Source organism: Parambassis ranga, chromosome 12 (assembly GCF_900634625.1).
Source record: "Parambassis ranga chromosome 12, fParRan2.1, whole genome shotgun sequence".
NCBI classification, from domain to species: domain Eukaryota; kingdom Metazoa; phylum Chordata; class Actinopteri; family Ambassidae; genus Parambassis; species Parambassis ranga.
The window spans coordinates 14649294-14670428 of NC_041032.1; the positions used below are offsets into that span (position 1 = coordinate 14649294).

General features: G+C 46.5%; 1 protein-coding gene across 6 annotated transcripts in view; it reads right to left on the bottom strand.

The window, feature by feature from the left end:
* Positions 1 to 203: 203 nt before the first annotated feature.
* LOC114444198 (probable E3 ubiquitin-protein ligase HERC1) overlaps positions 204 to 21135 on the bottom strand; it is a 29778-nt gene continuing 8846 nt past the window's right edge. For 2 of the 6 annotated variants that reach the window (XM_028418643.1, XM_028418644.1), the window contains exons 18-80: positions 20850 to 21053; positions 20543 to 20758; positions 20112 to 20285; positions 19859 to 19973; positions 19647 to 19764; positions 19381 to 19573; positions 18993 to 19284; positions 18870 to 18918; positions 18742 to 18787; positions 18410 to 18666; positions 18099 to 18287; positions 17877 to 17997; positions 17536 to 17776; positions 17299 to 17465; positions 17039 to 17191; positions 16863 to 16960; positions 16684 to 16779; positions 16041 to 16208; positions 15707 to 15946; positions 15537 to 15620; positions 15232 to 15457; positions 14449 to 14737; positions 13338 to 14110; positions 12742 to 12955; positions 12031 to 12200; positions 11303 to 11386; positions 10538 to 10724; positions 10321 to 10448; positions 10028 to 10236; positions 9665 to 9924; positions 9529 to 9581; positions 9240 to 9437; positions 8643 to 8808; positions 8301 to 8550; positions 7964 to 8198; positions 7588 to 7871; positions 7380 to 7507; positions 7164 to 7291; positions 6865 to 7092; positions 6645 to 6772; positions 6353 to 6552; positions 6147 to 6261; positions 5931 to 6062; positions 5750 to 5848; positions 5493 to 5666; positions 5117 to 5401; positions 4978 to 5043; positions 4769 to 4894; positions 4555 to 4693; positions 4307 to 4488; positions 4033 to 4188; positions 3813 to 3935; positions 3589 to 3691; positions 3278 to 3447; positions 3048 to 3186; positions 2786 to 2955; positions 2517 to 2686; positions 2218 to 2383; positions 2055 to 2131; positions 1725 to 1977; positions 1480 to 1632; positions 845 to 1150; positions 204 to 755 (exon numbers count right to left, since the gene is read on the bottom strand). In XM_028418643.1, the coding sequence (XP_028274444.1) occupies positions 570 to 755; positions 845 to 1150; positions 1480 to 1632; positions 1725 to 1977; positions 2055 to 2131; positions 2218 to 2383; positions 2517 to 2686; positions 2786 to 2955; positions 3048 to 3186; positions 3278 to 3447; positions 3589 to 3691; positions 3813 to 3935; positions 4033 to 4188; positions 4307 to 4488; positions 4555 to 4693; positions 4769 to 4894; positions 4978 to 5043; positions 5117 to 5401; positions 5493 to 5666; positions 5750 to 5848; positions 5931 to 6062; positions 6147 to 6261; positions 6353 to 6552; positions 6645 to 6772; positions 6865 to 7092; positions 7164 to 7291; positions 7380 to 7507; positions 7588 to 7871; positions 7964 to 8198; positions 8301 to 8550; positions 8643 to 8808; positions 9240 to 9437; positions 9529 to 9581; positions 9665 to 9924; positions 10028 to 10236; positions 10321 to 10448; positions 10538 to 10724; positions 11303 to 11386; positions 12031 to 12200; positions 12742 to 12955; positions 13338 to 14110; positions 14449 to 14737; positions 15232 to 15457; positions 15537 to 15620; positions 15707 to 15946; positions 16041 to 16208; positions 16684 to 16779; positions 16863 to 16960; positions 17039 to 17191; positions 17299 to 17465; positions 17536 to 17776; positions 17877 to 17997; positions 18099 to 18287; positions 18410 to 18666; positions 18742 to 18787; positions 18870 to 18918; positions 18993 to 19284; positions 19381 to 19573; positions 19647 to 19764; positions 19859 to 19973; positions 20112 to 20285; positions 20543 to 20758; positions 20850 to 21053 (11249 nt within the window). In that variant the 3' untranslated portion in view covers positions 204 to 569. Of the gene's footprint in view, positions 756 to 844; positions 1151 to 1479; positions 1633 to 1724; positions 1978 to 2054; positions 2132 to 2217; positions 2384 to 2516; positions 2687 to 2785; positions 2956 to 3047; positions 3187 to 3277; positions 3448 to 3588; positions 3692 to 3812; positions 3936 to 4032; positions 4189 to 4306; positions 4489 to 4554; positions 4694 to 4768; positions 4895 to 4977; positions 5044 to 5116; positions 5402 to 5492; positions 5667 to 5749; positions 5849 to 5930; positions 6063 to 6146; positions 6262 to 6352; positions 6553 to 6644; positions 6773 to 6864; positions 7093 to 7163; positions 7292 to 7379; positions 7508 to 7587; positions 7872 to 7963; positions 8199 to 8300; positions 8551 to 8642; positions 8809 to 9239; positions 9438 to 9528; positions 9582 to 9664; positions 9925 to 10027; positions 10237 to 10320; positions 10449 to 10537; positions 10725 to 11302; positions 11387 to 12030; positions 12201 to 12549; positions 12597 to 12741; positions 12956 to 13337; positions 14111 to 14448; positions 14738 to 15231; positions 15458 to 15536; positions 15621 to 15706; positions 15947 to 16040; positions 16209 to 16683; positions 16780 to 16862; positions 16961 to 17038; positions 17192 to 17298; positions 17466 to 17535; positions 17777 to 17876; positions 17998 to 18098; positions 18288 to 18409; positions 18667 to 18741; positions 18788 to 18869; positions 18919 to 18992; positions 19285 to 19380; positions 19574 to 19646; positions 19765 to 19858; positions 19974 to 20111; positions 20286 to 20542; positions 20759 to 20849; positions 21054 to 21135 lie in introns of all 6 variants that reach the window. The other 4 variants (XM_028418645.1, XM_028418648.1, XM_028418647.1 and 1 more) reach the window with 4 other exon arrangements.

Below are 21135 nucleotides of genomic sequence, written 5' to 3' on the forward strand. Positions count from 1 at the left end.
GGAGGCGGTCAGGGATGGAAGCAATGACAAAGCAGCGGTCCAAAGTAGGCGTCCACTAGTGAAGTAGCTGTGTTTATGGGAAAACTATGACATGTACGCATGAGCCGATTACTGGAAATTAATCGGAGTATCAAAGTACTTGTTGCAGCCCTAGTTTGTGCTGGTCACAGCATCCTGGTGGATAGAAACACATCACACTGAGGTCCTTCCTTAAACACTCTTTATTTTACAATAATACTGCCTACAGTATGTGAGAGAGCTCAATAAATTATTACATATTTTCAAACAAACAGGCACATTAACGCCTTTATTGTGGCTTTTCACCTATGTTTTTAAAAATTCGTTTCCCTGTAGTAGTTTTGTTTGTGTTTTGAGTACACACTGCAATAATTACAACAACTCGCACAGCTGTAAAATCAAAACTAAACACGTCTTCAAACATATAAACAATACGCTACCGTACAAGTTTGGCGAAAAAATCTGAAAAAAAAAAAATCTGTGTTCAGTGCATAATGTGCATGGCATCGAAGAAGATACATTCATCACCATGTTGTCTGCAGCTTCCTGCTTCAGTCCTCAGTGTCGGAGCTGTCTGCCGGGTCGGTGTTGTGGGTCAGCATGTAGTTGTCCATGTCGATGGAGGGACAGTTGTGGATGGAGTAACGCAGGCGCTCGGCGAGGATGGCCTGGCTTGTGTACGGGGGCAGGCGAAGCAGGAAGAAGCAGGTCTGAGCAGTGGGCAGTCCATTGACGGGCTTAAGGTGACAAAAACAAATGTTTATTACTATGTAATTACAATCTTCTCATGTCAACACGTGGTGCTACTTTGCTGTGATGACCTTACCCTGTCCACCTTGATGATTTGAAACTTCTGCGTGATATCAGCCGGGTTGGAGGGCAGCCTCGACCTCCCACAGACGAAACGTAGGAAAAGCACCCGCTCCTCATTGGTGAACTCCTCTAAGCTTTGCCAAAACCAACCAATCAGCTGGTGGCTCTCTGTGATGTCACGGTAACGCACCAGCTTTTTCAGCATCTCTACGGAGACCTCTGGCAGGCCGCAGACCAGCTGCTCCAGCTGCTGCGCTGTCAGCAGGGAGAGGAGGGGCACGGGGATGATGGTGGACATGCCCTCCCTGACTGCGGCCACCTGGACATAACAGAACAAGCTCAGCTTTGATACTTCTGAGGATGAGACAACAACAAGGACAACAAACAAGCTGTGTAATGAGTACTAATGGAAGCTGGTGGGTAGACTGGGTGTTTAAAATGCAGGGCAGGGCTTCACATGGGCTGTACAGTGGAGGGAAACCCGCACCAAAGTCTCTTTGTACACTTACAGAGATACCTGAGCTGGGTCTGTTAGTGTAAATTACATCCAAGGTGAGATTTATGTACAAACCACCTTGAGATATTTTTCATATACTGCATTAGATTTAGGCTGATAAATCAAATAAAATGCCCATTAACCCATCAAACCTGAGAATCCATCTCATGCAGTCTGTAGTCCAGAGCTCTTTCCACATATTCAGTCCGGTTGGCAAAGGTTAGAGGGATGTTTTGGCCTCCAGAAACCACGGGTACCAGCCTTCCATCTGCACTGTGAGCCATAAATGAATCCAGCGGGATCATCTTTGGAGAGAGACACCACACAGGGACAACACGTTCATGTTGGAACATCAACAACAATAACTCTACACAGGCCTCCTCATGCAGTATCTTACCACGTGGAAATTCTCCTCTGTGATTCCGCTGTTTTCCAGGTGCTGGATGCCTTGCAGGGTGCGGTAGGTGAGCAGGTCCACCTCCTCCAGGTCAGGCCCTCCCAGCGGCATGGAGCAGAGCTGTTTCCACACCCAGGGAGCCAGATGTAAGTCCAGTGGTTTCTTTGTGCGGATAGCCACCGCCATGAGGATACCCAGGAAGCGGAACTGGACCATGTGATCATCTGAGTGCGCTGCTGGATTCAGCAGGAACCTGTAAGAGGCCAGTGCCGCACGTTAAATTATTTTGCACGACTGGATATTCTATTATACTATTAAAACAATACGCACCTGTCAGTGTTACTGCCCACATCTGCAAAGCTGTTGGGAGTATGGACGAGGAGATCCACCACTCCAGACTGCAGCTCCTGGGACAAACAAAGCATCTTTGTGTGAGTTTACATAGAGCGGAATATGACCCCAGACTTCATTCTTTGTGAGGTCTCCATCCTACCTGACACATCTCAGTGATGGTATCATCAAACACTCCTCCGGCATCGTCAGCTCCCTCTCCGACCAGCTTTACCTTCCAGGCTCGTGATGGCAGCCGCAGCTCGAGGGGATTCAGACTCACCACCTGCTTTGCAATCTGCACAAAGATGGGCTTGCTCGATCGCCCTCTGTGGAAGTGCATAGGAGCAGACATCAGTATTTAGGTTAACGTAAAACCTCATTGAAAAGACCAGATAAAGTTTAGAATAAGCCCGTCTGCCCAGCTGACCCCTGAAGACTGTGTATCATAGCTGTCCTTACCTTGTGGAAATCCGTTTCACAGTGATCTGTGGCCCATATGTTTTGCCCTGGGTCATTGTTCTGCCGATCGAGCGCACAAGAGGAAGAGTGTTGACCTTTGGTGATAGAAGGCCTCTGAGCTCGCCTCGGATAATGGCTGTCGTCCCTGAACTATAGCGTGAAGTGGACACCTGGACGCACAAAAAAAAGAGGAGCAGGTGCATGATTATTATCATCATTAATGTTGGAAGGTTTATTCCTTTAAGTTATCAATGAGTCTGAACGGATACCGGATTCTTGGCATCCAGATTGAGCAGCCTCCAGGATTTGTACATGAGATCAGAGAAGTGATAAAGGACCCTTAGACGCATGCTGAGGACATCAGGGCTGCAGTCTTTCAGAGTGTTGTACTGGGGAGGGACTGACTGGGGAAGGCCGAGCTGGATGTTTCCAGAGCCACCTGCAGACGACGGTGATATATGAAGTCCCAAAATCCCTTTTCATGGATCATACAAGTCTGCTTACAGGATCTGTAGCAATGTGTGTGTGTACCTGAGTTTTTCATCGAGGTAGAAGGGGTGGTCCATGCTGAACTGTGACACCGGCCAGCAGAGATCTGCCTGATGTTTTTACCCTGGAGGGCTGTTACGAGCGTGGGCTCCTTCACAGGGTTGGAGTGTCCGAGGCCAAGCTGGAACACATAAAACAAAAAATACAGAGATCCAGTTTCTGGTGTGGTACATAAGAGAGCGATAAGAGGAGTGTCCCTAAGTGCTGATTACCTGTCCCTCACTGTTGCAGCCCCAGGCATAGACGTCCCCTGTGGACGACAGGACGAGCACATGCTCACAGCCCACAGCAATGTCTTCTATGAACAGCCCTTCCAGGGACGGTACCACCTGGGGGCAGGATTTATTCTTCAGCATGGAGTCCGGCAGGCCAATCAGACGCTCTGAAGGACGAGGAGAAGAAAGTAAAACGATTTTTTTCCTTTTTAATTTGTGTTTTTTAAAGAAGACATCATCCAAAAGACCCAATTATTTTTCATTTATAATCAATAATTATGAGGATGTAATGCTGTCCACTTTCCTACCTTGTCCAAATGTGTAAACGTGTCCATCACAGGCCAACACCACAGAGAACTGAGTCCCACAACAGACCTTCTTTATCCCCTTGTTGCAAAGCTGCTCCACTTTCTAAAACAAAACAGGTAGAATACAATGAGTCATTTAAAAGAATAATAAAGGACAACACTGGAGTATAAACAAGCTAACAGTAAGCATGTCTCTGCATAAATGGGAGTCTACGTCAACTCACCTGGGGGTAGTACTTTGCCGTGGAGGAACCTGTTCCCAGTTTGCCATAATCCCCATCTCCAAACGCCCACACCACCGTGCCATCAAGAGACACCACCAGAGTGTGGTTGAGACCACATGACACCTGCGAAGTGGGAGCTTAGTTAGCTTCAGTTGCAGCGTGGAGAGACAGTATCACCATCTGAGTTTTGAAAAAAAAAAAAAAAATACACCGGTCTTACCTGTCCAACATGATACCCCTCCAGGGCAGCCACCCTTTCAGGCAGCATCTTATTGGATGTTGACCTTTGACCCAGACGGCCAGACTCACCACTGCCAAAGGTGAAGAGTTTCCCATCTGCCGTGACCACAGCTGAGTGCCGGAAGCCACAAGCAAGCTTGGAGAACAAAGAAGCACTGGAAGCTCATGCCTCGTGTCATATGTAACTTCCTTAAGCTTTTCAATTTGCTCCATAAAAACAGTGAAATATCACACACAGGTCAGATGATCTCTACCTGAATAACCTCTTCCCCCTGCAGTGCCTCTATCTGTTTGGGTCTCCTCTGTCTCTCACTGTTGCCGTGACCCAGTTTTCCAAAATCTCCATCTCCCCAACTGAACACCTCCCCGGTTTCAGTCAGGGCCATCGAGTGTCCATCGGATCCACAGGATGTGACCAGCTGTGTCACCACATACCCTGTCCGCAGATAAGACTGTTAATTACAGTAAAATAATAACACAAGTCTCTGGATGGATGCTGTACCTTGAAAAGCAGAGATAATTGTGGGCACGTAGATATCATCAGAATTCCCTTGCCCCAGTCTGCCATATTGTCCTTCTCCCACAGCCAGTACAGTTCCATTGGACTGGAGCAGGAAGGTACAGTTCTGACCACACACAACCTGAATGTCAAGGAAAAAGAAACATTAGAAAACAGAAACATTCGAGAACAAAGTCCTCCTCCCGAAGGTTCCTACCTGCTGTGTCTGTAACAGAGAGGGTACCAGTGTGGGCATCATGAGGTTTGTTCCCATTCCTGCCAACTGTCCATAACGTCCGTTCCCCCATAAATACACTTCAGTCTTTCCCCCTTGTTGCCAGTCCTAAAGAAAACAAAGACAGCAAGTGAAAACTCTGGGTCCTAAAACCAGGTTTCTCTCTTTCTATTTGGAGACTGAAATATTACCTCTGGTCTGCTGGTGGCCCACGACATCAGCTGTTCATCCATTCTGAAGCTCCACTTGCTATTGTCCTGGGAGACAAGATATATTTCAGCCAATTTGGACTTCTTGAAGCGATGCTAAAAGACGACTGCCACCACTCACCAGTGCCTTTGCAATTTCGACTTCTTGCACATCCTGGAACTCTGAAACAATGAAGGACTCTGGGAAGGCCGTGCCACTAGCGATAGCCTCAGCACTGCGGACAGTGGTGGCGTATGTGACGAGCCAACTCCACTCCGACGGGCAGGAGTGAGCGTCAGGAAAGGTGTGGTGCGGGGGGCGAGGGTAACAGCACAGATGTTTCTCTAAGGACAGACCAACAGCCAACGAGGCCAGGCTCTGCAGGAAGGCACTGTGGACGAGCTGGTCGCCGGCCGCCACGTGGGACTGCGTCAAAGTGAAGACAAAGATGAAGACTGAGCTGAGACACACAACAAAAACTTTAAACACAACTTTAAATGATAGGTTCAGTAATGACCCGTTCATAGTTGTACTGCTCCTGCAACAACAACGGCAGCCTCTCCAGGAAGACGGCCAAACAAGGAGCCCGATTCAGACCCAAGATGTTCTGGCTTCTGAGGACCATACGACAGGAAGCTAGGACGTGGTTCTGACTGATCCAGTCAGGGGTGCAGCAGATCAGCAAAACATCCTGGGAAATAGAACAGAAAAGACTTGTGAATAAAAATCACTGTGACATTCTGGGGCTTAAGGTCATGAGTGGGTCTACTTTACCTTTGACCTCCCAAAGCAGGCAGCTACACCTAAGTTTGGAATCCAGGTGGTGTTGACAACTGAACCCAGACCTGTAACCGTCTGTAACACTGAACCATCCTGTAGTAGAAGAAGCAGAAAGACAAGTAAATACTGCATCAATTATTACAAGATTAACTCAGAAGTGGATCTAATTTCTGACCCGCAGGGACCAGATGTTGAGCAGTCCACCTATCCCTCCAGAAACCAGCGCCAGTCCACTGGAGCAAAACGATAGTGACTTCACTGCTGTAATGTGGCCGTGAAGTACAAACACACACTTTGCATCGTCCTGCTGTAAAATGAAGAAGAAACAGGCTTAATGAGAACAAATAGTTTATGATGGCACATACTGTACGTTTTATTAAAACACACTGACCTTGAGCTCAGTGCTTTTATCCTGGCTTGTGGAGCTGTTCAATATGTTGGGCATTGATACAACGGTACCCCCTTGTGGTAAAGTCCAGACATGCACAGAGCCATTCTGGCAACCTCTACAGACAGACAGGAAAATAAAGGAAGAATGTATAACAACCACAGGAATAGAGCTTTTCAGATGAAAATGTTCTAAATACTGCAACTCACACAGCCATCATGAGCCTGGGATCAGGTGCTCTGCCAGCAAGTGGGCACCACTCGGCGATGGTAACAGTGCTGGTGTGGAAGAGTGAATGGAGCGTCACCCAGGTGCCTCCAGAGCGCCCCAGGATCTTCACTGCCTCTGACCGTCCCAAACAGAGGAGCAGGTATCCTGTGGGGTCCCATTTCAGGGAAGTCACACTGTCCTATTGTTTGAAAGGAGAGCGGAGCAGTCAGGAGAAGTGAAGTGCTACACAAGGTCTTCACTGTTTACATAAGTGTTCAGTGCTTCACAAACCTGGAAGAGAGGCAGCACTGCAGGCTGCTCATTCTCATAGGTCTCAGTTGTGGCCAAAATGATCTTTCCACTGGGATAGCCTACTGCAAAAGGCTTGTCCTCACTGTGCCAGGCCACACACTGTGGGGCTGGGCAGGAGGAAGAGATGACACTTATCAGCAAACACAAGTGAAGGTTAAATGAGAACATGTGCATAACATTCTCATGTTTCTCTCCTCACCCTCTTTTCTGTGGCAGTGGGTGAGTTCTGTGCTCTTCACTATCAGCTCTACTTCCTGCATTGTGACCTGCAGCCAGCAGAGGGAGCCATCCAGCCGCCCCACCAACAGGCTCTCAGCAGGTCTGTTCTTACAGGATGCTGGCTGGTCAAGCACCCACAAGCTGAAGGTCTGAGCCCAGCAGAGAGCAGTGACCCGTGAACCCTGGGCCTCCACATGACAAAGGGATCCTGAGAAGTCACAAGTAATTAATAGGCTGCTTATAACAAGATAATAACAGCGTATCAACTAACGATTCTACCTCTGATGTTCATGATGTTGATGTGTTTGTTCTCAGGGGCAGCCAAAAAGTTTCCAGCTGTACTCCAATAAACAGGAGACATGTGGTGACATCTCCCAGCCCTCTCACTGCCTGATCTATCTGTCTTACTGAAGAGGATACAGAGGAGGAGGAGGAGTTTACAACTACATGAAAAACACCTGTCCAGAAACATGCCTTTAGATTAGCAAATATAACCTGGTAATGCAGGAGAAGGTGGTCTGTAACTCCACAGAGTTTGGACTGACACTCCACAGCTGCACCACTTTATCCTGAGAGCATGTAGCCAGCAAGCTCTGCTCACTGCTCCAGGAACAGCTGGCCACCTGAACAGAACAGGAACAGACCAATAACACAAACTAATAAACATCTGTTACATAACAAAACAACAAAACGTTTGACTCACCTTGTTGTAATGTCCCTCCAGTCTCTTGAGAGGACATTTGCGTAAGTCACCGGCCAGGTCACTATACGTTTGGGGCCGATGAGGACTGTCCCTTCCTGTGGCAGCCAAGGCCTGCACCAGCTGCTGTGCTGCCCACTGGCGGTGTTTATTAGTCAGCCTGGCGGACAGGACACACGCCGCGAGAGCGTTGGCCAGCTCCAGAGGGCCCACTCTGGCACTCAGGTGTGGTAAAGGGGAGGGAGGCAAGGACGAAGAAGTGGAAGACATCCCCTCCTTTCCCGCATCTAGGTCAAACACACACACACAGAGGACTACTATAAATACTATGGTAAAAAATGATCACACCAAACGCACCTCATCAAGTTCTCTCTCTCACCAGTAGCCTCGTGTTCAGCTCTTTCTGGGCTGTAACAGTAAACGCTCTTCTCAGTGAGCAGGGACACCAGACTTTGTGTGACCAGGAACGTTGGGGGCGTCTGGTCGATGCCGTCCCTCAGCTGCTGGGATCCCTGGGTTGCAACTGTTAGAGTAGTAGTAGTGTTCTGGCAACTCCTCTGCTGAGGGTCACTGATGGCCCCAATATTCACCCCTGTAGCTGCCGCCATTAGGTCCTAAAGGCAGGAAAAGATTTTGAAATTACGTCGATGTATGCGACGAGTATAACAAAGGCTAAAGGCAATCCTTAGCATTTAGACAGAGTGAAGAAAACTAACCTGAGTGCATATCTCCACTAGCTGTCTGTAAGCAGCAGGGCTGTGGGACACCACGCTGCCAATGGCTGAGGTAAGAAAGCTCAGACGGCTGTTGCTGTTGCGTTCTGCCGTCAGCCCCTTCGCTCCTGACGGGCTGTCCACACAGGTGTGAGCCCTGCCTCCTGCAGCTAACGTCATCAAACGCACCAGGATACGGATATCTGCCAGACCCAAGGACTCCAGTCCATTAGACTGATTGCACATTGATGCACTGGAGGAGGAGGAGGACAGAGAACAAGAATCGGTGAAAAAAAAATGCATCAGTAAAATACATCAATGAAGAGAGAACCTGCTCATACCTACCTTGAGGCAGTCTGAGACAGAGCTCTCATCACCATGCTGTAAGCGAGCAGAATCTGGGCTGTGGATGTGACTCTTCTCAAAGCTTTTAGTCTATCATGGGAGTCCCTCAGTGAGACCGCCTGCTGTCCAAGGCTCAGAGAGGCCTTCTGCTCAACAAGGGCACTACCTAGTGAGGAAAATACATATCCAAGTAATAAAACATATATTATAAGGCCACTAATGCGTAAAATACACAGCAGGCTCCTTTGATGTCAGCTATCAAAATTCTGGAAGAGGATGAGATGACTAGGAGTACTGTGTCTGTGCTTCACCTGCCCAACTATGATAAATGAGTGATGAGTCACGATGCTGCAGAGAGTTGCACACTCCTGCTGCCAGCACACACACAGAGGGAAAGTGGGAGTGTGTTACAAGTGTGCTAAATTATAATCAGAGGAAAAACAAGTTGCAGAATCATTGAGTGCAACATGAACAGGATGGCAGTTAAGATTCTGAGTTACTGCGACCTAATTGGAATTCATGATGACACAGATGTGCAGATGCAGAATTTAAATTGTGGGTAGAAAATGTGGCTGGAAAATTAAAAAGACACGATACCTTTGAGGACTACTGCCCTTGTAGGACAGGCTGAGTTGTAAACCTGTGCTCCGAGTGGGTCTGGCTCAGTAAAGGCAAAGGGGTCTGGCACCAGTTTCTTTTCGGTCAGCCCCAGTGGTCTCAGCAGGAGTCCGAAGTCCTCCAGTCCTGTCAATTTGTCTGTGTCGTACTCATCTTGGTGGCTCATTTCCCAGTCATCTGAGGGCAAATAGCAACACCATTCATAACATACAACTCATTAGAAAACATTAAATAATTTGAATTTTGGAGTGAAAGTAATCTTTCCTACCATCAGATGTGCTGTCCATTTGGCCAATCAGATCGGATGTCAGACCTTTAATCCTAAAGCAAAACGCAACAAGGATGAATAAGAGATTGTTACATGGTATTTACAGGATGTGGCTTGAATCCATCATTTCTGGTACCTTTCATATTTGGAACTGGGATCGCTCATGTTGGCAGCCAGATACTTTTCCCTGCAGGAGCTGCAGAGAAGGTAGAAGGGGAAGTTGGAGCCACACTCCCCTTTGAACCAGACGTCCACGTATGCCCCGGTGCTGTCGTAGCCCTTCCGTGCAGCGCTCTGCCCACACCCTGGGTGTCGGCGTTTTATGTGATTGTTGAATTGCAGGGTGAGGGTGCTGCACAGCTCACATTTCACCATCTGACTGTGTTCTTCCCCAGCCTGGTACAAGAACAGTCAAAGCAGAGCACAAGAAAAGAAATAGTACTACAAAATCAGTACTTTATTGTGTTTAGTGCTGCCTGTATGTGTGCAAGTAAGTCACCTCTACAATTTGGAGTGTGTCCCTCTCTACGCTGAAGAACGAAGGGGTGAGCAGGTCCTCATACGTTTCTTCGTGGTATGGGTCATCCATGTAGCCCAACTCTGACTCCTCCTCAGCAGCGAAGGGATGAAACTCCACCTGCTCGGGCCAATCACTGACCACAGCGTGCTGCTGATACAGCTGTGGGAGCGGGTTTGGTGATGGCAAGTCTGAAAGGATGATAAAAATGAGCAACAAACTGAGGTTTTGACACTGTTTCCATGTACATATATAGATTCAGTTTGGATGCTGACCTGGCCTTCGGAAAGAAGTCCTCTGAGTGGGGCCTGAGCGGCGCCGTCGCGCTGGAGGAGGCCTGTTCCTTGTGAGGTGGACATCCAAGAAGTTCTCCCTTTCTATCCAGTCGAGCCCCGGCAACAGACTGCAAACAAAAAAAATAACCTTGTCCATTGGAGAGGTAACGAACAAACTGCAGAATACAAGTAACAGTATGTTTCTGTCTTGTCTTACCTTTCAGTGGTTTGACTTGAGGGGCGCTCGGGACATTGCACTGTCTCTGGTCCATCTGGAGATGGGGTGTCTAGAGGCCCTTCCGGTCTTGCTGACTCAGTTGCCTGCTGCTCCTCAGTCAGGGGGTGTTCTAGCATCCAGCTGGCCAACACCTCGATGGTTTGAGAGTCCAGGTCACCTGCTACATCTGGGAGGGACCACAGGAATGTTCAGCTGTCAGGAGTTCATAAAGTGGTGCATTGATTATTCATGTCAGGCATCACCACCAGATGATCATGCTGCTGTGGTTGGTCTCAGGTCAGACCGGCACATCTGGATAAATAGTGTGTAAAAAAAGGCTTGGTGCTAAATTTGTGATACAGTGAGTACTTTGGATTAAATCTGTGCAGTAGAAATATGAATAAAAATCTGTTTACATTCTCAGAATACATATTTTGTTTGTGCACAAAATATTCTGAATCAGATCACTTGTGAAAAATGTGTGTGAAATACAAATGGAAAAAAAATGTACTGCAGGAATCTGTGCCAAGTTTCCCACAAGAGGGGGGACAGTCTGACTCAAGAGGGATTGACTGAGGTACAGAGTGCAGAAAGTCATGAATTTGAAAAGTCTCAGTTAATATTCAACCAAATAAGCAGCATAAAAAAACTAATGAGTCTATTTATCAGAGGAAGTTTCCACGGACAATGAAGGACAGATGTTTAAAATATAAAGCACATGAAGCAAAACGTCAGCGGCATCAGACATACTACACAAAGCAGTACCTGCTGCCTCCATGGCCCAGAAGATATGTCTCATAGAGAATCCCATTTCTAGCAACCGACTGGTGACAAACATTTGTGTCCGCTCTGGTGGTTGAGGAGAAAAGAAAGGGTACACAAAAACAGAAAACAAAAACAAGCCCACACAGCTCCATTTTGTACTGCATACTGTCATGGAATGTAGAAGCTATACAAGTAGACTGTTTGATTTCTATCAGCTGTAGAAGGATTACCTCTCTCGCTAGCTTTTTATCCATAATAAATTCTAAAAACTACAAATCAACTCTTAGTTCGAGAGAGCGAAGCTCTTTCTGAAATTGTTCAAATGAACACCAACAAATTGATGATGATGAAAAGGTGCCATTCAAGCATGTGAGGGTGTGTGTGTGCATGCATTTGATAGTTTTGATATCTGTTCAACAGCAGGGCAAAACACATGCAGTTTTCAGCAGCAGATCCACGGTGACCAATGGCTGAACATTTAAGACATGCAGAGGACAGACAGTTTCCACCGAGTTACCATTATGACATTATTTCAGGACATAATTGACTTAAGTGTCAAAATACTGTATGTTATTAGCAGGTTTTAGTAAGAAGCCAGCATGGGGAAAAAGGTTGTTAAAAGCTGGACTGACCTTACTAAAAAAAAATGTACTGTACTTGCTATGTACTCCTGTGTATTGACTTCCAACAGCTTTTCCCCCCATTAAGGTCTCTGCGCTCGTTCTTACCCAGGCTGCTTCTGGCCTGTGTGCTGCAGGGACCAGGTTCCATGAAGCTGGTCTGCTGTTCTGTGAAGGCATCACAAGAAGCAGAGCTGGCCAGGCTGAAGCAAGGGTGCAGCACAGGGGGAGAGCTAACCAGGCCCGTAAGCGTTGGGAACCGAGTTAGCACCATGTGCCTAGAGGAGGTGAAGATACAGTATAATACAGTAATAACATAGGCGAAGCAGTGCTGGACTGCCAAACCTTTGACATGAGAGCCTGTTTCACTTAGAGATGCCTAAAAACTGCAGCAAATCAAGCATGTATCAGTTACGTTTTTCCTCAACATTTGGCTTGAACATCTTGATTTTATTGTTTTATCAGAGTGCTCAAGCTGTTTGCGTGTTTGCCTCTTGAAAGCAGAAATACCGCTGACTCTGTGGTCAGCTGGTGGGGTTAGGAGAACGACATGCAGGCAGAGCTGCAGCCTAGGTTAAAGACATCGCACACTCTTTGCTTTTTAAGATACAGTTCGTCCTAACTCACCCATCCCCTGGACTTCAGAATAGCTGCTGCTGCCAAAAGATACAGGTCTGTAGCAATCAGTAACAACGAAATAAATCCATACTAATGCTAGTTATTGTGCTTGTGTCGATTTAGTATGTTACTGAGGATGTTCTGAGCATGATTCACAAGTTAAATTAAGAAGAAGTTAATTAATGATCACTGCGTACTTACTGGAGGAGGCTGATGGGGAGGAAAGGGTTGAAATTATCGAGGCCATCTGCCTGAAGGTTGGTTGGGAGAGATGATGCCAAGTCAGTGTTAGAGGACGAGGCAGAGGCTCTGTTTGATTGGCCAAAGATGGCAGTGCCTTCTGAACCCGCACTATACAAGGACACTGAGCTGGAGGACTTGGAAATGGGCTGAGAGGACAGGGGGTGGCCTGATTCTGCAAAGGGAAATGTGATGATGGAGGTAAGAGGGTGTAGCTGTAGCTGGAAGAAGCCCAAACAATGTTTCAAGTCTGTTTAGTTACACCAAGTTGTCACAGGGAAAGGGGAAGACAGGTTAAGTCTTTAATGTTAGAGTGCTGATTATTATCCTATCCAGCAAATGTATGCATTTTAATTTGGGTCTCTTGGGTGCTTCTAAAGGAGGTGATATTCGGGTGGTTGCAATTTGCAGGCTCACCACTAGGGGCACTACATCTTGCCCAATGGTCCTAATCATATGTATGGCTTGGAGATTTTGCTTTGTTTCAAATCTGATAAAAAATGTTTACAAAAAGTTTTATCTATGCAAAAAAATAGTAATTACAAACGACTACATACCTTTGCGTTCTTTGTCCTCCAGCAGCCTGTTCAGGGCCCCTCTGTATATCATGATCTGTGCTCTCTCCAAGTCAGCTAGGGACACAGTCTGTTTAATGGGACAGGGCCTGACTGCCCACTTCACCATGCTCTGAACCACATACTGCAGCACTGACCTCAGCTCTGCACTTTCATCCCACTGTTTACTGCTGGTCATAGCCGGGTCTGCATTTGGGCTGGAGAGGGGACTCTCTGAGGGGTTAGGAGGGTCATGTTTAGGCACTAGGAGCAAATCTGACAGCTTCTCACAGCTGAAGATTACAGTCAGTGATTTCAAACCTCCAATGAGGAGGTATGAGACCCTAACAGCTCTAAGCTCAAATGCAAATGCTTCCAGTTTGGAGGACTGGGATGTTTGGGGAGCCAAACAGGTCAGGTCCTGAGGGTTGGCGATCTTTGTCGTCGGAGACGGTGATGGGAATGGGTCTTTCTCAACTTTCTGCTCCTTAAACTTCTTCCTTTCCTCTTCTGTCAGCCATCTTACATCATCTGACATGTCTTCCTCCAGACAGGACTGTGTCTCAGCTTCTTTCATGTTCTCCTCAGAGAACTTCCTTCTGGGGAATAGATGAGCACCCAGCCAACCCTGCTCCTCCAGCAGCCCCATCAAATAAATCAGATCTAACAACACCGTTGGTTTGAGGCCTCCGAGGCGGGACACGTCGCAGCAGGATATGTCACAGGGCTCCAAAGAGATGATCGGTGTGTCGCTGGGTGACCAAGAATTCATGGAGCTTAGTTATTGGGAAGGATGGTAAGAACCCACAGAAACAGCATGGAGTGACATCAGGAGGGATTCAACAGGGATTAATGGATTTAAGAATGGAGAGGAAGAAGCAAGAAGAAAGCAAGATCAGGAGGGTAAATGATGAAAATAAAGTAAAATGTTAGACACATTACACAGAGAATGAAAAATTAACACTAACAGAAAGGAATTAGAATAATATACATGCTGAACGGACCAAGACAGGAAAAATATAAGAATTGTTTAATGGACGTTAATGAGATTCGTTTAAGGAAATTATGCAGATGCTGCATTATGTGGACATATGAATATCCTTTTGTGTAATACCTGACAGAGAGGTCTGCCTCCTCCCACTGAAGCTTAGCCAGAGCGCTTCCTTCTTTCAGGACTCCGAGCAGAATGGCCCTGCGCCCGCTGGACTTGTGCAGGCACAGACCTCCAGCACGGAGACCGCTGTCCACTCCTCCGATCACCGCCAGCACCGGCCACACTTCAGTGCAAAGGGCAGCCAGTTTGGAGTCTGACAAGGAGCGACGATGTGCCAGCAAATCCTTTGCGTCATCACTGGGCAGGTCTTTCTCGTTCTCATCCCTCTCGGTGTGTGTGGGAGTGAGGCCTGAAGGAGAAGTGAGTAAGTAAGTTACACGTTTTCCAAACTCAAGCACTTTCAAGGAGCATTTTCTAGCATTTCCAGCACAGGAATGAAATTACACACTTAAATGGTATAAAGCCATAAACAACCACAAGTTAGGTGCTTTGAAATGACACTGTCAGGACACATGGTTCTGAAAATGTCCCCTACATTGTCACATAATTTGTAGGAAGACTGGTTGGTTACAATTTTTGTACTGGACTGGTTAACTACATACAAGCATCTTTCTTCTACAGAAAAACAGTTCTTCTCCCTACATCTGTTTGATCATATAATCTGTTTTTTTTAAGCGGGTTCGCTTTAGGCTCCTGGACTCGTTCAACTAGTACGTCACATTAGCTGCGACTGGATAATTAATTAAATTACAGCTTTTAGCAAACTAACCTTGTGCAGTTGACTAACTTAAACAAATTACACTAAACCCTGAGATGACAAGAAGTTACTGAAATTTGTCCGACCTGGGTGGGGGCCAGCTGAATTATCTTCTCTCAGCAGAGGGCCGATGAGATCCAGTTGAGTATGAATGTGCTGGTTAATGTGTGGGGACCACTGGTCACACTGATGGAGCCTACGAAGGAGCTGCACTGTTGACTCCAGCAGCACGGTGGTGCGAGGGCTGCAGAGAGGCTCTCCAGGAAGTAGATTACTGGGCATGCCTCTCATCTGGAGGTCACGCAAAGCCACCTTTAAAAAATAAAAATAAATAAAAATCAGTGTTTATATACATCAGAAGACAGAGGACAAGACCTTTTATATTAAGTACCTTCTCTCCAGGATTACTGCTGTAGAACAAGACACAAGGGTACAGCTCAGAGGCAACCACGCCTTCAAAGGCCAACTTTGGCTCCTAGAAGATAGAAACAATAATAGCTTAAAGAAGAACCCGCCTGTTGATCTAAGTAGAGTAAAAATCTTGCAAACATTTGATGGAACCTTGTCATTCTTAGCGAATGATACAGTGTGAGCCTCCATGTCCAGGATGCAGGTGATGGTGTCACCCTGAGTAAAGGAGGGAAGTGTGCGCACCAGTTCCCCTCCGTGGTACAGGTTGCCACTGTAAGCACGGTACAGCCACATGTCTGTGGTGGTGTGGTGGTTGTGATCTCTGACCGGCCAGCGTGAAACACCGACACATGTGCCCTCATTGCCTCTGTTCTCTTTGGTAATGTAGAACTGTGGAGAGGATTGTTATTTAGACACTTTCACCAATGGGTGTAAAGTCTGTATTCTTTTTTTGCGCCTACATGCAGCAGACACTAGTATTTACCTTCCATATAAAACAACCAGAGGTAATAGCAGTGGTGGCCAAGCCGTAGCCTTTACCTCCAGAACCATGTGAGAGGATGTTCCCACTCTCTAGAGAACAGCAGATTATCTTGTGCGGGTCGAAGGAAAAGTCTCCAATGGGAATACATTCATCATAGCTGCCAGGATTCTGCAGAGCAATCACATGGATGTAAGAACAAACTTGGAAGAAAACTGTTAGAAACTATCAGTGATTTTTCCAATGATTGACTTTATTTTATGAAAGACTTTAATCTCATAGTTTGGCATTAGTTTGTATTTATTTGTCCTTTTTTGACTTTTCATCCCACCCCACTGCTGTTTTCAGTTTCATTACTGCCAGGAGTGCACTGCACTTCTCCAGAAATACAACACATCTCAAGAATCTCTGCATTCCGACTCCTGTGCGATGTTTAGAGTCTTATGTACAAAGTTAAATAAAACTGTAAGAACACTGAAATGTGACTTGAGAAGTTGCAATTATTTCTCTAAAATCAAAATAATGAACAGAGAGAAGCAATACATGCTACCGCAAAGACAATTATAGTGCTATATACCAGTGCATTACTGTATAGAACATTACTAATGCAATACACAGCATTAATAATATAACAATGCTGAATTACCCCTGTGTCTTTCTCAGCCGCCTCTTCATGGTTCATCTCCGTTAGCGGTTCCTCCCACATATAAACAGACAAAAGCTGAAAGAGTTGTTTAACAATCTACAAGGGGAAAAAAAAGGGAAATTATTCAGACACATATTTTTTTAAAGAGAATGTATGAATGTCTTCCTGCATTTTCACACCTGTTCGATCTGAACTGGCTCAGAACATGCAGGTAACAGTCGTTCTAAAACGTGGAAGGCCAAAAGCTTAGTGCGGAGGTTGTGGAAGCGTGGAGATGCTAAAAAGAAGGAGGGAAGCACATAAATGACAAGAAGCAAGAAAGAAATGTCAATACTGTTCATAAAAAGTATCTTACCTGAAGAGCACTTGTGTGAAATAATGGCCATGAGTGGATCAACCCATTTGACAAACGTAGAGAGTCTTTTCATTACTCTTAAGGACAGCACGCGCCTCAAAAACACCAAGAAGTCAGCAAGCTGAGATTCAACCACTTTGCTGCTGTCTCCTCCTGACACATCAAAACAGAAGGAAGGAAGCAGTCAAGGGGAGCTCTTTCAACTGAGTCTTTGTAAAGAAAAATATCTGTTATTCAAGTGAAGCCTAAATATGCCACACCAGCCTGATTTGTGCTCTTGTTGCTGGATTCCAGCCCCGCCCCCTCGGCTGTTCCTCTCTCTGCTATCTGTTGCTGTTGGAAGTTGTGCAGGATGTTTTGGAGCTGCTCACACATCACTTCCATCAGAGCATGGGATACATCCATAGGCAGCAAATCCTCACAGGAGCTGAGAGAAAAAGACAATTAGCTATGCTCCAGCAGAGATCGTACTTGTAGCTGGTGGTTTTCATTCTCACCTTGCTGCTACAGTCAGTATCTGAAGCAGGCGGGCACAAGCTAGTCTGACGGCTCCGCCAAGGAGCATGGGTCCAGATGTTGAGGCTGCAAACCAACCCTGGTTCATTAGAGCACAGCTGTTGCTGGTCAGTGTGGAAAGGATTTCTAGGATGTCACATTTGATGATCAGCACCAGATCCACCGGTTGGTAGCAGAAATTTAGTGCAAACATTGTGGCTAGTAGAAGATGCTGGCAAGAACCTGTGTACAACAGAGCCAGGATATTAAATATAGACACAACTCCAGTGGGAAAATAAGCAGAAGGGAATTTCACAGATGTGAAACACCATTATAATTATACCTGGGTGTTTTTTCTCCAACAGGGCCCTTTGTTTGAGGACACGCACCACCTGCTGGTAGAAGGTGCGGGCTGCAGATTGTAGCTCCCTTTGCGTATCTATAGAAGCTGAATGTGTGCCAGACTGGATTGAGACACAGACACAGAAGATAGTAGATTAATTTTTGATTTTTTTTTCTTCTCAACTTATCAAAAGCGCTCTGACAGCGTGATTATTAGATGCACCATGTAATGTCGAGTCTCATAATTAGCTCCGGAGTGAGAGCTAATGATTTGTGTTCCCAGGGCGAAGCATCCAGAGAGGAACTGGAGCTGCACAGACTGCAACAGAGCAGGGAAGCCTGCAGATCCACTGCTCTTCTCCTCCATCTTGGACAGGAAGGATGACATCTGACACAAGGCCTCCAGACGCATCTGATCGTGACAAAGACAGAGGTATGTGGAAGCCATTTTGGTGTAACAAGTCTGGATGAAGTTGCTGTGCCTATTACAGCTATAACTGTAGTATTTTCTCAAAAGAGAGAGACCATAATTACCTCTGCCCGCTGCTGCTGCTGCAGGAAGGCAAAGGTAATGGCCTTTGGATCTGCCTGACCACAGCTCTGTCCTCCTGCCAGTGTTGCCGAGGAGGGTGTTAAGTTAATCAGGCTGCCACAGACAAACTGAAACGCCTGGTTCAGAATAGGCTGTGTGTTGCTGCCATAGTGGGACATTGCAGCGGAGGTTGGGCTGATACATTGTCGCAGGCGATCCCAAGCATCTTTCATGATCCCCAAAGAACACAAAGGTAAGCCTAGAGCAGAGACAGGACAGGAGTGAAGTTTTCCGGCACCAAAATCTAATAGCTTTCCTTAATAATACCGCCTACCCATTTTATTCTTAGGAGACCCAGAGGAGTTTCTGGACTGATCAGACTAAATAAGACAAAAACAGCAATTAACACTTAGAAAAAAAAATTATATATAGGGTGACATTTTATTACAGAACAGCACTTACCTGTTTCCGTCCATTAACAGCCACTGTATGGGATTCTGTTGATGGTTTCCTGAAAGATGATACAGATCATTAGTGCAAACACAAAACAAACAAACACACACACACGCGCTGTGTAGCACCAACCTTGCTTCAGTGCTCACAGCCTCCCTTTCGCTGGGTTCCACCCAAGCAGGCCTGACCCCGAGCAGGAGGAAGAGACATCGGGAAACCACCAGATGGCAGGCAGCGGGGAAAGACAAACTCTCCTCAGACTGCCTGTGTTTCTCCCACTGCTGCTTGTGATCTGGCTCTCTCTCTGGGCTGACGGGGCTCTCCATGCTGCTGGGTAGTGTGGAGGTGCCGAACGACTCGTAGACGGTAACGTTCTGCTGCACCTGCATGGCTTCCCGGGTGGCCATGAATGACTCAAGGACTTCTGCAAAGACAGGAAATGCATAACAGAATCAGTTGTACTGTGTATGTGTATGAACATTTCTATCTACTAAAACCATCAGACACATTTCTTTCTAACCTGACAGGTACATGCGGCTGTTGCCATATCTGTCCTCATCTGTGACCTCTTCCTGGTTGTGGTTCGCCGTGGCAGGAGGAGGCACCTGCACCTCCCGGCTGCAGTGACCCCCTGATTGGAGCCTGTGATCTTTTTCTTCCTGCTCTGCTGAGGTGCATGGCTCTGGCCTGTCTACATCAGGACTCTGAGGAGACTGAGAAGAGAAAAAAGACTCAGAAAAGACGTTTTAATTATTACTGCGTATGTGCACAATTATGCTTATGTACCTGCTTAGCAGCTGCTTCCACCTGTGAGATTCTTGGAGCGTTTTTAAGAGCCAACAAAGCACTTCTGATTTTGTAAACTGTTTCATAGATGTCGAAAAGCATCTCACATGGCTCATATCTGTCTCAACAGTGAGATTAAAAGTTATTAGTTTCCTTCATGATATAAAAGATAAGGTTGCAATTTCAATAGAAAGTAAACACTGTGGACTTGCCTGTCATGCCAACATGCCTCGTTCTGCAGTCCAGTGTGTTTGAGGAGTGCTGCCAGACTGCAGCGACAGACGATCTGCAGCAGACAATCTCCTGAAGAGCCTCCGCTCTCCCATTCTGCAGTCACAGCAAACATTACAGCTCGATTACAAAACAACAAACACACAACGCACTGAGGATCAGAAAATGAATCTACGATGCAGTCAGTTCATTTTCAGCTGTCTAACGCAGGCTTTCATATATAAAAATGAGTACCTTTGCTGTGAGCGTACTCCTCCATCTTCCACAATAGAACACCTGCCAGTCCTCTGGAGGTTCCCAGTGCCAGTTCCAGTAGTGTCCTGGTTTCCTCAGTCAGACTTAGCTCTGCAAGTCTGGCATCAGTATTGCCAAGCAGCACCACCTCAGTCAGCCAAGGCAAGCTAGAGTCTACAAGACAAAGCATCACACAAAAAAATCAGCCTAATCTTCTCTCTGTATCATCCTGCTTGTATCACTGCCCTTAAAACAACAGTTCTGTGTGTGAACAAAAGTAAAACATTTCTTTTACCACCGCTGTTACCAAACAGATTATGGAAACACTGGTGGAACATAAATCTAGGGATTAAACCTGCATTCCTTTGGTGTCTATTTACGAAACATTTGCACATGTGAAAGCCTTGAGAGCCAGCCGAATCTTTCCCTACCCAGCTGTTCAAAGTCCATCTCCAGACCATTTCTGAGGAGGACATTTGATAGCCAGATCTCTGACGTTTTCTCCTGGAGAGACGGCGGCGGACCTTGCAGCATACCACCGAGGCAGCGGCCGACTGCCAATGCTACAGACCGTTCCAGATCCAGGAGCCAAACCCATCTGCACTCCTCTTCTAGTTGTTGCGGTCCAACGCTTTCTTCACTTTTATCTATAAGGTAAATAAATACTTAACTTTATGTTATGCTGAAACTGTAACAATGCAAAAGCCAGATCATTAATCCGAGGGTCACTCAACTGACCTGAGCCAGTTTTCTGAACCTCCAAACCCAGTTCTTCTTCCTCCAGTACCACTGTCTCTGGCAGCAACCTGTTGAAATCATTGAGTTGCTCCAACAAGGCCAGTAAATGGCTCAGGAGAGGTTGAACCGTGCCCAGAGGCAGCAGCAGCAAGGAGTACATTACTTGGCACAGGAGGCTGCCAGCCGCTGAATTGTACAACACCACTGGGACAACGGGCAAGATGTGAGAGGGGGGATCAGAGGGACTGACAGTTACAGTTACAACAGTTAAAGCTGTGTTAAAGTA